Source organism: Acomys russatus, chromosome X, assembly GCF_903995435.1.
Source record: "Acomys russatus chromosome X, mAcoRus1.1, whole genome shotgun sequence".
In the NCBI taxonomy this organism is placed as follows: Eukaryota; Metazoa; Chordata; class Mammalia; order Rodentia; family Muridae; genus Acomys; species Acomys russatus.
In genome coordinates, this window is record NC_067169.1 from 23,696,393 (window position 1) to 23,713,199 (window position 16,807).

The window sequence follows — 16,807 nt, forward strand, 5'->3', positions numbered from 1 at the left end:
GAGATGAGATGGAGTAAGGGAGCAGAGTGGTAGCACGTAAGGCTAGAGAGGTGAGTGATCAAGGATATCTGTTTCAATTCACTTTTCTAGAAATCTAACAACCACACGTGAGAGACATTTATACATTTTTTTGTTTAGAACTTAATGAAGAATTACTTATCATTTATGGAAATGGAACAGTAGCCTACCTATGGTTTCTGAGTCACCACCCAATACACATGTAGCTGTCACATGCACAAGTCACATCCATGTATTTATGTGTAAGATTATTACTTCATTATGTCTTCTAGTAAAGTCATATCAAAGCATTTCTGTATTGACATGCATAGGTCTTATTATGAAGTTTTCTTCAGCCAGGCATGGTGTGGCACACGCCTTTAATCCCAGTACTTAGGAGACAGAGGCAGAGTTCAAGGCCAGCCCAGTTTACAAAGTGAATTCAAGGACAGCCAATGCTGTACTCAGAGAAACCCTGGCCCGAAAGCCAAAAACAAACCAGCAAACAAAAATAAATCTTTCTCCCTTAAATTACAATTCAAGCGCAACATTAGCTGTGGGAAGACTGTGCTTATAGATTCTACTTTCTATGCTCTTCATTTAAAAATAGTGAAGGAGGCAAAATACACATTAGAAAATAGAACGTTGGAGCTATGGGTGTCAGAATGATGAAAGTATAGCAAGAATATTCAGAAGTTAGGATGGGAATGGCGATGAAATTTGATGATTACTTGACAGTGAGTTTCGAAAGGCCTGATCTAGAAGGACTCCGGATGAGGACAGAAAAGATGCCCAGGCCTACATGGGGGCATAATTAGAAGATCCTTAGACTACCAGTGGTGACCAACACTATATAATGGCTATTGAAGTGTTTTGTGGGCATGGGATGGTAGTGGTGGTGGTGGTGGTTGCATGCCCTCAATTCCAGCACTCGGGGAGGCAAAGGCAAGTGAATCTCCGTGAGTTTGAGGTCAGCCTGGTCTACAAAGTGAGTCCAGGATAGCCAAGTGATTACACAGAGAAACCCCATCTGGGGGGTGGGGACCCACATTTTGTGTGTGGGAGGGAGTGGGGAGATAAAGATGAAGCTTTACGCGGTAGCCTAAGTTTACTTTGACCTCACTATGTAACTGAGACGGGCCTTGAATTTGTGGTAATACTCCTGCATGCGGTGAATACAGGCATGTACCACCACCAAAGCTGGCTAAAACATAGTTTTTTTCATTAAAAATTTTTAAAATTAATTTATTCATATTACATCTCGATTGTTAGCCCTTCCCCTGTTTCCTTCCATTCCTCCCTCCCTCCCTAAAACATAGTTTTTAATATAATTTTCTCTTCATCCTTGGTGTCTCTACCTGTTTAATGGAGAAGGCTGAGGAGCAAACAGGGCTCTTCCCCCAATGAGACTTAGAAGCAGCCCAAGGCCAGGCTCCAGTTTGGTACCCTACCTTTGGGCTACTCTTATTATTTTAAGTATTGCACCTCTAACCACATTACGAATAGGAAAGAGGTTCAATGTGGAAAGAGAGAGGGCAGAAGCAATCAAAAAGATCCAGTGGGGAGAGGGCCAGAGACAGACAAAAGTGAAAAACAGTCAGACTAAGAGAATCAATAATCTTTTCATTCATGATCATCATTATTTATTGAAAAAATTTCTAGGGGGCAAGCATATGCATAGGCTCAGGTAGAGACTGAAGCCTCCCCCCTCTTTGACAGATGATGAAACTGAGACCCAGATGAATAAAGCAGATAGTTCAAAGTTTCATAGCTGGTTTCAAGTGGTCAGGTAAGGATTAGGCCTCCTGAGTCTGGGATGTCTTAGTACATCTCAGAGAGAGAGACAGAAAATGTTGGGTAGAGGCAGATAGGGAGTCAAGACAGAACACAATCACGTGAGCAGCAGACCTGCAAGGAATCTTTTTCCCAGAGACTGGGATGGGGAGGCCCACAGAGGGTGGGCACGGGGGAGTGGGTTCAGTAGGGTACTCACCTGAGTGCCGTCTGGAGGGGATGCCGGAGCACTTGCCTTTCCTTTTTGTTACGCAAATGATCCTCCACCACCCACGGACCTAGAGTCGAAAGGCCACCCAGGTAAAAACGCGCCAGGTCCCTCCCCACACGCGTTCTGGGCCGTTCTCTCCCCTCCCGCCGCTGTCTTACATGCCACCCCATCTTTACTACTTCTCACGGGATACCTCTAGCCTTCGTAGGATCTACAGCTGTCACAGGAGAACGGATACCTGGCCCTCAGCAAGATCTCGCTGACACAAGGATGCTTCACGCAACGCTCGGCGGAGCGCTGGCAGGGTAGCGGTACTCCATCACTACCGCGGCCTCCTCAGCTCCCATTGGAGAAGTGCCCTCCTGGCTTCCCTGGGATTGGTTGGAGGAGGAAGCGCTGATGAAAACTCCACCCTCTTGAGGGTGTGATTGGCTTACGATTGGCTTAGGAGCCAAGCCCTTCCGTTAACAATACTGGCCGGGAAAGGATCATTCCTCCTGCCTTTTGCGGGTCCATTCGACTCGCCTTCCGGTGGTCGCTAGTGACACGCAGGAAACCCGAAACCAAGTTAAGCACAAATCATTGAATGCATTGACGACTTTCCTGGCGCCGCCTTTCTTTCTGCAGCCACTTTGTCCATACACTGTTTTACTAAGAGATACTACGACTCTGGTTCTAGTTTCCTATAGCTCCACACCCACTTGTAGGAGTGAGCCAGGTTTATTTATCTCTTTCCAGGTAAGCATTGCTCTTAATTCTATCCATAGAGAATAAGGTGATTCTACTTCGTAGCCCTGGCTGACTCACTGTGTAAATCGTGGAGAGTAAGGTGATCTTACTTTGTAGCCCATGACATGATTTACCATGTAAACCAGGCCTGCTTCTGTCTCCTGAGTGCTGGGATTAAAGGTATGAGCCATTTACACTTGACATATTTCATTTCACTTTTAATTAGGTGTATAGTGGTCAATGCTGAAGTAGAAGAAGCTATGGCCTAAAGAGGCAAACTTGATGAGGCATTGGCTGTATAGTGATGAACATAGTTGCCTTCCAAAGAGGCAAACTTGCCGGTTGAGGTAGCACATGCCTTTAATCCCAGAACTCGGGAGGCAGAGGCAGGTGCATCTCTGTGAGTTCGAGGCCAGCCTAGTCTACAAAGTGAGTCTAGGACAGCAGGGCTGTTACCCAGAGAAACCTCCTCGCAAAAAACCTAGGGAAAAGACAAGAACAAAACAAAACAAAACAAAACAAAAACCAAAGAGGCAAACTTTACTGGCCTGAAATAGTGCTCCAATAACCCCCCCCAAAAGGCAGAAATAAAACCAACCAAACAACCCCCCCATCCCTCTGTTTTCTAAAGGAAAGCTGTTTAAGAAGGAAGAAAAAACAGGAAGGCTCCTTCTATTAGCAAGATTAAAAAAAAAAAATTATTTATTTATTTATTACGTATACAGTGCTCTGGCTGCATGTACACCTGCATGCCAGAAGAGGGCGCCAAATCTCATTCTAGATGGTTGTGAGCCACCATATGGTTGCTAGGAATTGAACTCAGGACCTCTGGAGGAGCAGTTAGTGCCTTTAACCTCTGAGCCATCTCTCCAGACCCCCATAAGCAAGTTTTAAAATTGGGTAGCAGGAATCCTCCTGGGAAATCTGGGGGTATGGCTTGGGGGTAGGGAGGAATGCATTGTACAGGAATGAATTTACATCTTTGTTTTCCCTCTTCATTCAGCAAAATTTAGCATGTTGTCAATAAAGAATGTAACTCACGGGGCTGGAAAGATGGCACAGGAGTTAAGAACACTGCTCTTCCAGAGGTCCTGAGTTCAATTCCCAGAACAACATGGTGGCTCTCAGCCATCTATAATGAGATCTGATGCCCTCTTCTGGCCTGCAAGTGTACATAAAGACAGAGCACGCATATACATAAAATAAATTAATTAAAAGAATGTAGCTCACCATGACACTAACAGTAAAATTGGTGGCTGTTCCTAGTAGCAATCAGAGATTTGTCCATCACATTATAAAGCTGCAGATCTCTTAAAAAGTCTTGATAATCAAAAGCCAGAGAGATAACTTAGTGGAAAAGTGCTCGCTGCTCCTTTAGAGGACCTGAGTTTGGTTGCCAGCATGAAGGTCAGTTGCCTGTAACTTCACTTCTAGGGCACAGGATATCTTATTCTGACCTTCACTGGCACCTGAGCACATGTGCCACATACTTTTGCACAGCACACATGAGTGCATGTACAAGAGTACACACGCACACACACACAGAAATAAAAATAAAATAAATCTAAAATCATGGTAACCATTGTAGTCAGTAAGTCCTAACATCTTATGATTTAATGGATTAATGAGCAATACATACATTACTTTAGCAATTTTCTGTGTTTTAATATTTCAATAGTTGGCTTTCTTTTCTAATTCTAGATTTTTTTTCTGATTTTAATAGATATTTTTGTGTGTGTGAGAAAAGGCCTACAGGCTTCACTAGGTCTCAAAAGAGATCAATGATACAAAAGTTGAACTTGATCTCTTAGCTCGAACAGGACAGAGACTTATTTTCATTTTTTTCTTGCTGTATTTCTATTACTCAGTCTAGTATGAGGTACATAGCAGGTATTCAATGAATTTGTATTGAATGAATATTTGATAGAACAAATGCTGGCTTTTTTTTTTTTTTTTTTTTTTTTTTGTCACTCAAGGAGGAACATTCCTGAACCCAGTTTCGTCCCTGCCAATCTGATTCTGTCTACAAAAGTGAATGGCACTCTCATGACACCAGGAGATCTTGGGAATCTCACACCCAGCAGCAGGACCCTTTGTTGCAGAGGGCTGTAAAAATGTGAAGTCTACAAAAAATTAGTAGTTTCAACACGTGAACAGGCCCTGGGGAATCATGGGACCCATAGTTATTCATTCTCCTTGTTTCTGTTTCCAGACGTACTTAATGATGCTCATGGTTTTCTGCTGTTTGCTGTATGCTATACTTTAGAGCTAGATTTGGCCTTAAAAATACTCTCACCTTCTTTTTGAAGATCCAGACTGAGAACAGAGGGCACTGGGAACAAGATGCCGCTCTGGGTGAAGAACTTCCTCTTGTTTCAAACTTCAGCTCGGGGCATGAACACTCTGGCCAACCATATTAGAATACCAGAATGTGTTCCTAAGAATGTCCCAGTAGACTAGGGTCCCTTTTAGATAGAGTGGATAAAGAAGAGCTTCAAATGCCAGAATGAAGAGTGGAGGATTTGATGCCTGGGGGGTGGGGGACAGAGAACATGATGAGGACCAGAGTTCAGAGACTAGCTTCAAAGCTAGACTCTGTCCTGGGATCTTGGACAGGTTGCAACCCCTGACCTAATTTTCCAAGAATAATTAGGCTACAATAGTAATTGGGAAGACTGAGAGCTGCTAGAGAGGATGGGGGAAATATATCAGTTAAGATAGATTGGGGCAACAGGAACCAGGCTTGCTCCCTGTTCGACTGACTGGGCTATTTTTTTTTTTTTTTTTTTTTTTTTTTTTGCCAGACTGAATTCCTTGCTGGTTCATTGCAGGGGCTTCACCCCTGAAATCTCCACTTCTCCCTTTCCCTTCATACATACATGCTCACTGGGACTGGCTTCACATAGTTCAGGGATATATGTCCTCATTCTCCACAAGATGCCTCAGCTTAAGATCCTGTTCTGTAAACTCTAGTCTTGAGATATTGCATTAACTTGGATAAGACATTCCCCTTTCTTCTTCTTCTTTTTAATAGCTTGTTTTCCCCTTTGAGGAATATAGAATATGTAGAACGTTGCTCAGGCTGGTCTTGCATTCTGGGCTCAAGTTGCTGCCTCGGACTTCTGAGTACTTACTGGTGAGCAGCACCATGCCTGGCTAAGACATTCCTCTCTTGTAACTCTCTATTTACCTAACTCTGACAAGGAGAGTCAAGATCAGAATCAGAGTCATGAAAATCTCTATCTTCTCTCCAAAACATTTATCAAGAACATGTAAAACAAACAAACACACAAACAAACAAACAAACCATGAACAGGAGGCTGGAGAGATAACTCAGAGGTTAAGGGTACTGACTGTTCCTCCAGAGGTCCTGAGTTCAATTCCCTGCAACCACTTGGTGGCTCACAACCATCTATACTGGGATCTGATGCCCTCCCTCTTCTGGCCTGCAGGGGTACATGCAGATAGAGCACTGTATACGTAATAATAAATAAATAAATCTTTTTAAAAAATGAACATGCAGAGCCATTTCCAAGACCTAGTATTCAAACTATATCAAAGAAGAAAAGCAGAAAGGGAAGGGGCCATGTCAAGGATCCTATAGCAACCTGGCATCACCTCTACTTTTTTCTCTCTCTTCTCATAGGTAACGACTATTAGTTCCAGTATCCTAAAAGCTATTATGGATCAGGCAGATTTCTTGTGCATTAGAATTCCAATTAATTTATGTAATCACTTTCCTCTCAAGTAAGAGTCCCTTGCAATTCCTCATTTTTAAAGCATGGGCTGAGCCAGGCATGGTGGTGCACGCCTTTAGTCCCAGCACTCGGGAGGCAGAGGCAGGCAGATCTCTGTGAGTTCGAGGCCAGCCTGGTCTACAGAGTGAGTTCCAGAACAGCTAGGCCCTCGAAAAACAAAACAAAACAAAACAAAACAAGAAAAAGCACGGGCTGCACTTAGCTTCTCTTTAGGGAGAAATAGTAACTTTAGAGTGGAGAAACCTGATAGAGATCACCTTGGTCAGGTGATCAAAGTTAATGTCTACAATGATGTCATACTGACAGCGTGTATCTTTGTTATAATGCAATGAAAATGGCATGTTATATTAGTGGTCTTCCTCCCTCAAATCCATTATGCCCTTTAATAAGTAGAAAACACCAGATAATTCTCAGTCAGAGGTCACGCTACAACATATTTCTCAAGTGTTGACAACTCTAGGGCATCAAAAACAAGGAAACTCTGAGATAGTGCTCAAATCTAAAACTGTTCTGAAACTTAAAAAAAAAAAAAAAAACTTAAAAAAGTTTCCAAGTTCCCAGGCCACTCTCATCTGAGGTATACATTAACCCTGTTCCCACACTGTTCTCTTTCAATGCTCCTGGCAGTCAGCAGAGGGCATTTTTCTACAACGCAGATTTGACCAAGCTGTCCTGCAAAATAAGGCTTTGGATGGAAAGTTTGGGAGCTATGTTGGGAGAAAAAAAAAAAACCCACTAGGCTATCTACTTAATCTTTGTACTGCTTTTCCAGAGGACCAAAGTTTGGTTCCTAGAGCAGCACTGGTAGGGGGGTGCAGGGGTTCTGATGCCTCTTTACCTTCTTAGACAACTGCACTACCCTGTGTACACACACACAAACATACAGAATAATTAAAATTGGGGACTGGAGTAACGCTCGGTGGTTAAGGGCACTTGATTGCTCTTGTAGAAGACCCAAGACCGAAGTTCGGTTTCCAGCATTCAAATAGCAGCTCCCACCCATCTGTAACTTCAGTTCTGAGGATCTGGCTTCCTTTGCTGACCTGCAGGGTCATCAGGCACGCAAATGGTACGCATACAGATACATACACGCAGGCAAAATACCCATACACATAAAAATAAATGTTTCAAATAATAAAATATTTAAAATTTAGTCATCATTATGATCGAGTGAATATGGTAAACATTTCTGGTGTCTGTTGGAATAAAGTTACCGTATCCTAAGTTTTGCCCTCGCCAGTCTTTCCAAGGTCTCCCAGATAAAGCTTGTTTTTCAGGTTCCCAGCTGAGCCTGCCTATCTCATCACACAGCTACACAGTAATTTCTCTTCGCTTTCCCCTTATCTTCAATGCTAACTCCTTCACGTAGGCCATCTTTTCTCCTGCCTTTCCCATCGGGCCTAGGCCAGGAAGGAACCCTGCACCCCCTCCCTAAGACAGGAAAGCATTTTGGCGTGACTTGGTTGTGCTGTCTAGACTGTTGTCGTGACTTCTTTTTTTTTTTTTTAAACTACATGTGACCAAGAAAAATAGCTCCTCCACATTCAGCTCAAACTAGGCCCGAAAAATGGTTTGACGCACTGTAAATGATTAGATGAATCACCAAATAAATTGTTCTAAGCCGCAGGATCTCTCTGCGCATGCGCCAGAGGCAAAGGCGTGGGAAGCTCTTTTCTACCTTGCTGGGTTGCTTAGGTGTCCGAGAGTGGGAGCGGGAACGGGTGGGGGGGGGCACCCCCAACCTCGTCCATTTATTGGCCAGGATGGCCCGCATTGGTCTGACGCAATACTTTTGCAGTCTCGCGGAGCTCTACTCCACCAGTGAAACCGTTCAGTATCACCATTGTACGAGGGCGTTTTCTGCTGGCTAAGCGACGGCGCAGGGAGGCGGACAAAAGACTCGGGGAGGCACTTTGAATTTGCTCAGTTTTATTAGGCTCAAGGGTCACGGGAAGAGGGGCGGGGCTTCTGGGGAGCTGGACTACCACAAAGGCGAAGCTGCAAAGGCGAAGCTGCAAAGACACTGAGGCGGGCTAGTGGTCAGGGCTGGTGAAGGGAAGAAGGGTTGGGGTAAAACTCTGGAGAAGGGGGTAGTGGCAGCAGAGTCTCAAGGCCACTGCGCAGTTGTAACGAAGGCCACAGTGGCCCTCCTCACTTAGTGATCAGGATGTCCACACAGCACGAAGAGAGGGGCTTGGGCCTATGCTCACAAGAAGGGGGCTAGAGGGGCCCTGACCAAGGCATCACAATAAATAAGATTAGCAGCACACAGAAGCCTGCGGAGGAGGAGGGCCAGAAAGGGAGGGTAATCCCTCCTCCAAATAAGAACTCTGCAATTACTAAACCATAAAAATAATCTTTAAACCCGTGAAATAAGCCGGTCTCCCCCCAGAAGTGCAATGTGGGGCCGCGCAGCCCTAGCTGAAGAGAAGGGCAAACGGGATGGGGTCTAGGGGTGTAGAGAGAGAGCCCCCCGCGGGGTCAGATGTTTATCCGATTTTCCCTTTCTTTCCCAGGCTGGCCCAAGCATTTGGGGCCGGCAGCACCTCCAGGATATCAGAATCTTGTGAGTTCACTTCACTTTCTTCCACTTCATAGACTTCATAGCTGTCCTCGCTTAGCTCGCCACCTGTGAAGGGGAGGACATGGAGGAAGGTGCTTGGCTGTTTCTTGAAAAGTGAACAGGACAAATAGCTGTGGCTTTTTGAGGGTCTGGGACCACTTGCCAAGAGCCAGCTTGGGACAGGGAGGGAGGACAAAAGGGAGGGAGAGGGGAGTCACTGAGTGCCACTGAGGTTGTTTGTGCTCAAACCCAAGGTTAGAGGAGTTGGAGGGAGGCAGGAAGGCAGGAGGGCAGGAGCGCAGAGCAGTTATCTTTATCTGGCCAAGTGATACATTCTGCTTTGTTCCCCCTGCTCCCAAGGTCCTCAGTGTGCGTCTCTTCCTGAGGGAGCCCTTGGCCTTATATTCATCACTTACTTTTTGCCCCTAGTGTGACCCAAACTAACCCGAGCCTGTTTTCTTCATTCCGGCCCCCCACTCCCACTTCTGTGCTAGGCAGTTCTGCCTGGCACACATCCTTGGAGAAAAGAGATGCCAACAGATAGGAGGCAAAGAGGACTGACCATTCCCTTGGTTTCCCCAGCCTACCCAAAAATACATATATGTGGCTCCTCATTCATTGAACACTTTCACCCTTGGTGCCCTGCCCCTTTAAGATGGCCAGGAACCCCATGACCAAACCTTGAGAAATGGTTGTTTTCCCTTATCCCTTCTACGTTCCCCAGGGGCTGACCTCTCCTCTGTCTGCCCATAAATAGGCTCAGATGAGCTCTTTCACCAGGCTTCTAGCCAGAACTAAACCTGGGAGTCACTTTAAATATTGCTTTATCCCTCCGACTTCCATGCGCAATGTTTCCTAAGCACTTCCCCTAATGTATAATATGTTGGATAAAGAACATGTTCCTGTGGTCAAGAAGTTTGGGAAATGTGGAGTTCTGCAAAGTGAAATGGGGTTTTTAAAGGCAGGATTCTCAGAACTTGTATTTACACATTATTGGCCTAACGGGTTTGCTCAGCAAACCCTCCCATGAGAAGCAGCTTTCAGAACTGGTGAAGGCTCTGGAGGTAATCTTGGAAGTCTTGCCAAGCATTCTAGGTCACTGATATATCCCATGGAGAAGGCTCCACATTGCTTTTTAGCAGAAGTACAACTTCCAATTTAAAAGGTACCCTTTCCTAGCTCTCCCATGCCTGGAGGTGTAATCAACTGCTCTGTTCTTTGTCTACCTCACCACCAGCTGCCAAAAGAAGCCTGGGCATTCTCAGAAGAGAAAAGGAAGGGGGAGGGGCCTATAGCTCACCTTCCTCACTGGCCTCTTCCTCCTCCTCCATTGATTCTTCAGAGATGATTTCTACCTCCTCCTCATAGACATCCTGGTTGGTGCTGTCATCCAGAGTCTTGTGAAAGATTTCAATGCCATTCTTATAGTATTTAATGTCCCTGTCATCATCATCACTGCCCTCATTGTCACCCTCATTGCCATCATCATCACTGTCCTCACTGTCACCCTCATTGCCATCATTATCTTCATCATCACTGCCCTCATCTCCGTTGTCACTATCACTGCTGTCTTGGATATCATTACCCTGCTGGTTGTCACCTTCTAGGTTTTTGTTGTCACCATCAGCTTTTTCGTTGTTGGAATCCTCACTGTCATAGGTGTTTTGTTCTTCTGGGTTCTCACTGTTGTCATCTGGACTTATGGCAATGCACTCTGTGTTGTCAGTGACCTTATTGTTGGGGCCCTCATTATGGTCAGGATTCTCGCTGTCACATAGGGTCTCATTGACGTCAGTTACCTCATTATCACTGGTCTCGAAGTAGTCAGTGGTCTCCATGAAGTCAGAGATCTTGATGTCATGAACCATCTCATCGTCAGTGATCTCATCAATTTCTGAGATTTCACTGAGAATGTCTTCAATGGCATAATGGTCATGAGCATCTTCCATGATCACCATTTCATAGTCATTCCTGGCTCTCCTGTGGGGAAATCTAAAGCCGAGTATACGGTTAATGGGAGTAACTGCAAAGGCAGTAGGGTACTAGGACTTCTAAGAATGGGGGAAAGTCCTATTGCCACCTCTGACTGTATAATCTCAGGCCACTTCTGGCCATCACTGCTCATTTGTAGATAATGCACTGGATTATCTCAATGGTTCCTTGTGCCTCAATATATCATGTGTGACACTAGCTTAGTCTCTTCCCTATTAAAAAAAAAACAAAACCCAAAGCCTGTTAGGCACCATTTTTTCTCATCACCTTTCCTTTCCTTCTCGCCTCTTTCTGTTTGTCCTGTAGCCAGATCCTCTCATGTAGTAGCGCACTGGGTTAACCCACAGGTCATTCTTGATAATCTGTTTTGGGGGAGGGGGGAGAAAAGAGTCATGAGTATGAGCTCTAGAACCTACTCACAATTTCTCAGGCACCCAGGGGCAAGTCTGGCAAGGCTTTTCCTCACAATGCCAGGAGGGGCCTCACCTCAGCAATTCTGTCAGCTTCTGGGAGGCTGTGGTTGGAAAACCAGTTGAAGAAGCTATCATGGTTCCGGCGATAGGCCTGGGGTTCCTGGCCCCGGTGCCAACGAATTGGAGTAGAATGAGACACCAACCGGCCTAGAAGAAGAGGAGGAAGAGATGCAAAGAGACTGGAAATGATAACATGGAGGCTACAGACTTATTCTGGGACCGCCTCTTACCCGAGCGGTTGCGCTGGAACTCCTTGACGATCACCACATTTGTAAAGTATGGGTTTGTCTGGAAGTACAGCTTCATCTTGTAGCCCATGGAGATATGTCTGAGATCCTGTACCTGCTCAGGGTTGGGGGTAATAGTGGTATCTATCCCTTCTGTGGCCCTCCCCACAACCCCTCACCTCTAAGGACCAGATTCCTTGGCTTTCTTCCTTGGCCTGACCTGAAGATTGGTCAAGTAGCGGAAAATGTCTTCATCGCGTTGGTTGATCAAGATTGAAATTCTGGGGTGGTTGAGGAACTAATGAGTGGAGCAGTTTAGGTCAAGGATTAACTGTTCAATGCCATGGGCAGAGCAAAACAGGCCGAAACAGGAAGGTTCCTTCTATATTTGAGTGATGTATGTGGAGTAGGTGAGTGCTTATGCAATATTAAGCCTCAGTGTTGCCATGGGACATATTTGCTGTGTGTCTAGATGGTCTATGACCATGTCCATGTGATCCTTGTCTCTTGGTGATAGGTGCTTATGTTCACAAAATCCAAAGTCCAAATAATGATGTATCTGGGTACCAAGGGTCTGTATTTACATGATGTTTCATGTATAGGTGTTGATGGTCAGTGTCCAGATGATCTATGAATGTCTCTAGAGGTCTGTGTGCTTGGGCCCTGTTGTCTCATGTCTAGATAGAGAACTTATGCATATGCATATGATACCCTGTGCTTGTTTGTTACGGACCTGTGATCATGTGATACTTTGTATCATGGGCCAAATATTTATATCTATATAAATTCTATTAATATGTTAAACATGTATTTCAAATATGTTACATAAACAAATATGTTCCCAGGGGATGAGGTCAGCAGTCACCAGTTGTGGATTAGAGTCTTCCTGTTCTATCTTTTCCTTCATTTAACCATTTGATCTCCACATCCAAGTGGTCTTTCTCCTGATTCTTCAGGGGGTTCCATCCCATTTCTATCCTCTCCCCTCTAATGCAGAGAACTGTAGTCAGATTTCTAGGTATGTAAGCAAAGGCTCAGGCTTACAGAACCGTGTGTGGCTTCAGCACCCTTCCTGATGAGTGTATTTGCCCTCCCTCCTTACAGTCAGTTCATCACCTGTACCCCCCCTTCTCCTTTCACTATCTGTGGTCTTGTTTATGGGTTGTGTGTCTTCTCTGTTACCCCTCCCTCTTTTACTGTCTGTGATCTATTTTTTAAAAATGTTATGGTGATACTTTCCCCCCCATCTGTTGTCTAGTTTTTATGCTGTTTTGCCCCTTTGCCACCCCTCTTCCACTCAATCTAGAATCTTCTAATGGGGATTCATTCCCATCTCTGACCCTCCCCCACATCCCTTGTTTCTCTTCTGCACACCTCCCCTTCAGTCATGGGCTTCTGGCCCATGCATACTGATGAGAAGGATACTGCTTTGACCCAGAAGCCCGGGATATGCTGGATGATGAGGTCTCTGCGCTCCAGAAAGGGCCTTCGCATCTGGATGAATTTGCGCTTGAGACGCAAGAAGGCCTTGCCTGCCTTGATGTTCACCGCCTCCAGATCCATTTGAATGCTCTCCAGGGCCTGCAGTATGCTTTCCATCCTCTGGGCACTCCTCTCTCGGCTCTCCTTCACCTTCCTCTGCTTCCTCCTCCTCCTCCGACGTCGCCGCTGGCGCCTCCTCACACTTTCCTTTTCATCCTCATCCTCATCTTCCACTATGATGATAGCCTCTTCCTTCCTCTTTGGACCAACTAACACCTGGGTCCCCCACCCTCCTAAGCTACAGGTTTCTAGGGCCTTCTCTCCAGCAAGGGTGCTGGGCTCTGCAACCTGAAAGTCAATTTCCAGGCTTCCCCCAGAGGTTTCTAAGGGGAGTGCTTCCATGATCCCTGTGGGAGGGGGCTCCCCGAATCCTGACTCCATTGCAGGATCCCAGCCAGGACTCTCAGTACCCAGGGTAAAATACGCGCGGATCCCTCCCTCCTCGAGAATCACATAGGGTAGTGGTGGGGGCAGCGTGGGGCCCACCCCCCTCATATCAGCCAGCACCTGTGCAGCCTCGGTTTCTTCCTGGGGTCTCGGACGCTGCTGGGGTGGAGGCAGGGGCAGTCGCAGGAGCGGCGGGGGTGGCGGGGGCGGCAGGTCTCGCAGACCGACTTCTGAGCTGCTCAGGCGGGGGGTCTTGGCCGGGGGGCCGTCGTCCGGGCGGTCCATGGTGACCGCACTCTAAGCTCAGGGGATGGCTCTGGCTCTCCTGCTCTCGGACGAGGCAGTCGCCACCAGTCACACTTGAAGCGGAGCCACCACACCTCACGCGACCAGCTCTGCTCACCGCCTCGCTCTGACGTCCCCTCCCACAGCGCCTGCCCCACTCCCACAGCGCCGCTCGCCGAGGCCCCGCCCACTCCTTGGCAAGGCGTCTGGTCTGCCCACCATTGGCTGCAGGCCTCGAAGGTGGCGTTAGCTTTCCCTCAACTCCTGCCTTCTCTCACGCAATCCGCTTGCCAACACTACACATCATCATTTTCTAATTGGCTCCCTTCGCACCCACCAATCATCAGGCTGACTGCCCGAGTGATGAGAGGAAACCTGCAGGGTGATTGGCTGTGAGGAAAGCTAGGGTAAGAAACCCCTCACCCTCATTCTTGCAATGTTTTTTATCCAATGGGAAAAGTACCAGTGATTCTGAAGACCAAATGACTGGACCCGGGGAGGGTGGCTGGGAGTGCGCAAGCACCGGGGAGCGCGAGATGTGCTCAAATGAAATCCTCTCGCTATCGTTCTCCCCGCCCCCTCTCCCCTGAACAACTACGCACTTTTAAAATCTGTCCCTTCCCCCCACCAGCTTATGCCCCTGGGGTGAGCGCTGTTGCCCCTCAGATGCAGGCTGCCTTGATGTGCTCGTAATTTAAGTAGCTGGGGTCTTTGGTTTGGTGGTCAGGTTTTGACATGGCTTTTTCCATCGCTGCAAAATGGCTCCACAAACAATCACAGATGCAAAAAGTAACTTCGTCTGCATCATTAAAAAAAAATGATTGTGATTCAACTAATTTGCTAGATTTTTCTAGACCTTTAAAACTCTCTTTGTCTACACATTATTTCTCCTCCATCCTTTCCTAAGTGAATGCTGCTATTAATGGCACCCTACGATTTTATTATTTTGTTTATGACCAGAGACGGCTGGTCTTTGATGAGGCATGATGATGGAGTTTTGGCTTTGGTTCTACAATTCACGTCACAGGTGAGTTCCACTGTGACTCTAGTCAAATCACTGCCTCTTTCTGCGCTTATTTCCTCTATATTAAACGTTCCTAAGGAGAGGAGATAATTATTGCCCATTGCAGCCTTGCTGTGGTAGCAGAGGGAGGGAACCTGGGAATCTATCACCAGGAGAATGGATAAAATGTGATATATGCTTCAGATGGACTACTAGAATGAGTTTGATCTATGTATAGCAACATGGCTGGATCTCTCAAAAACAGAATGTTGAGTGAAAAAAAGAAACAGAACAAGATTTATAGTACAATACTGTTTATGTAAATTAAAACACATCAATACCATATATTTTCCACAGATACACATAAGTAAATAAACACATGAACGGTGGTTTGGAAGGACACACATTAAGTACAGAAGAGTGGTGCTTATGCAGGGTAGGGAAGGTTGGGATTGGGGATGGGTGATGAAGGGGACAAAACAAAATAATAAAAGGACCTTGCATGGACCAATGATGATATAGTGTGCCAAGAACTGAGGAATACGGTCAGCTCAATTCTGTGCACCTGAAGAAATAAGTAAATAAATAGTAAATTAATTGAGTGCCTAAGGAGTAGGCTAGCTGGGTAGACACCCCTTCCCCCCAGGTCTCAGGCTTTTTCTTCATGTCATCTTTTCTTTTGAATTTAGTCAAAGCTCAACAAAGTCCCAGCTGTATACAGTTGAACCTTAAGAAGCCCTCCCAGTTCAGACTGAGCAGTTCCTCTAAAAGCCATTACACTGTAGGGTGTCATATCTTAACCCTATTGCCTCCATGTTTGACCTGTCCTCCATTCCCAGTTCCTATTTCCATGGTGGTCCAATTTCAGAAATACCTTGTTTGAATTTTGGGGTGGGGACTGAATCTTCAAACATTGGGAAGAGATGGGCTTCGAAAGTACCCTCTCCTCCCCTGGTGCTCAGAAGCTGGGCCAAGGGAAGACAACCTTATGAGATAGGAGTTGGCCCTCTTGACACATACGTACATACAAACGAAATTTCAGGTTCCATCTCCTAAGCACTCTATTTCCTGCTGCAGGCACATACTAAGTTTTGTCCCCTCTCCTGTGTGTGTGTGTGTGTGTGTGTGTGTGTGTGTGTGTGTGCGCGCGCGCGCGTGTGCACGTACTCTACTTCCTCACATATGGGTATTTAGTTACATAAATGTACCAGGCAAGTTTTCCTCAGGGGTTCCTACCCACACAAAGTCACACACACACACACACACACACACACACAGACACATACACACAATATCATTCAATCATGCCTCCCCACATGTGATCACACACAGATAGGACACACAGACATAGACATGCGCATGTGCACGCACAGAAATGCAGAGAGAGAGAGAGAGAGAGAGAGAGAGAGAGAGAGAGAGAGAGAGAAAGAGAAAAAAAACCCATCCAATATAACATTGTTCATTTCACTTTTTCCATTTACAAAATCCAATGATGATGAATCCAGGCAGTTAGAAAAAGGAAATGGAGGAAAACCCTCCCGAGTCTACCGAATTTGCCCTCCCACCTTGGTCTTTGCACCCTAGCCCTCAGAAAGGCATTCCTTCCTATCACTGTCACTGAGAGACTAGCCCCACCCCAAACAAACATTCGCAGCCAGCTTCTCCGGCTGGCTTTTCCAGGGCCATTCCACAACCAGGGTCATCGATATCTCTTCTGCCTCGACTAGCCCCTTCACTGCTTTTGGGCCAAGGCTTTTGGGCCTCAGTTCAGGGGCTATCTTGGGGTGAGGGTTTATAAGGAAGGAAAGGGGATGGAGAGATCACTGCCCCAAACTTAGGCAAAGAG

The 16,807-nt window shown here is 46.1% G+C and overlaps 2 protein-coding genes across 2 annotated transcripts in view; both read right to left on the reverse strand.

The window, feature by feature from the left end:
• Positions 1-16,807, reverse strand: part of Shroom2 (shroom family member 2) — a 1,329,704-nt gene that overhangs the window by 964,356 nt on the left and 348,541 nt on the right. The window lies entirely within an intron of this gene.
• Tspyl2 (TSPY like 2) lies at positions 8,402-14,118 on the reverse strand. Its single transcript, XM_051142132.1, has 7 exons — positions 13,170-14,118; positions 11,965-12,042; positions 11,748-11,859; positions 11,531-11,664; positions 11,330-11,406; positions 10,353-11,044; positions 8,402-9,118 (listed from the first exon to the last, which is right to left on the reverse strand). Exons 1-7 carry the CDS (start codon positions 13,956-13,958, stop codon positions 8,979-8,981), a joined length of 2,022 nt encoding a protein of 673 aa, XP_050998089.1. The 5' UTR covers positions 13,959-14,118; the 3' UTR covers positions 8,402-8,978.

Bases quoted from the DNA above. Each gene is read 5' to 3' on its own strand.
- Tspyl2 (XM_051142132.1), bottom strand. From the start codon at position 13,958: ATGGACCGCCCGGACGACGGCCCCCCGGCCAAGACCCCCCGCCTGAGC. The intron at 12,043-13,169 runs GTATCCTTCTCA...TCCACTCATTAG, and splicing joins CGGGCTTCTGGGTCAAAGCA to TTCCTCAACCACCCCAGAAT. The intron at 11,045-11,329 runs GCGAGAAGGAAA...ACTCGGCTTTAG, and splicing joins TACAGGACAAACAGAAAGAG to ATTTCCCCACAGGAGAGCCA.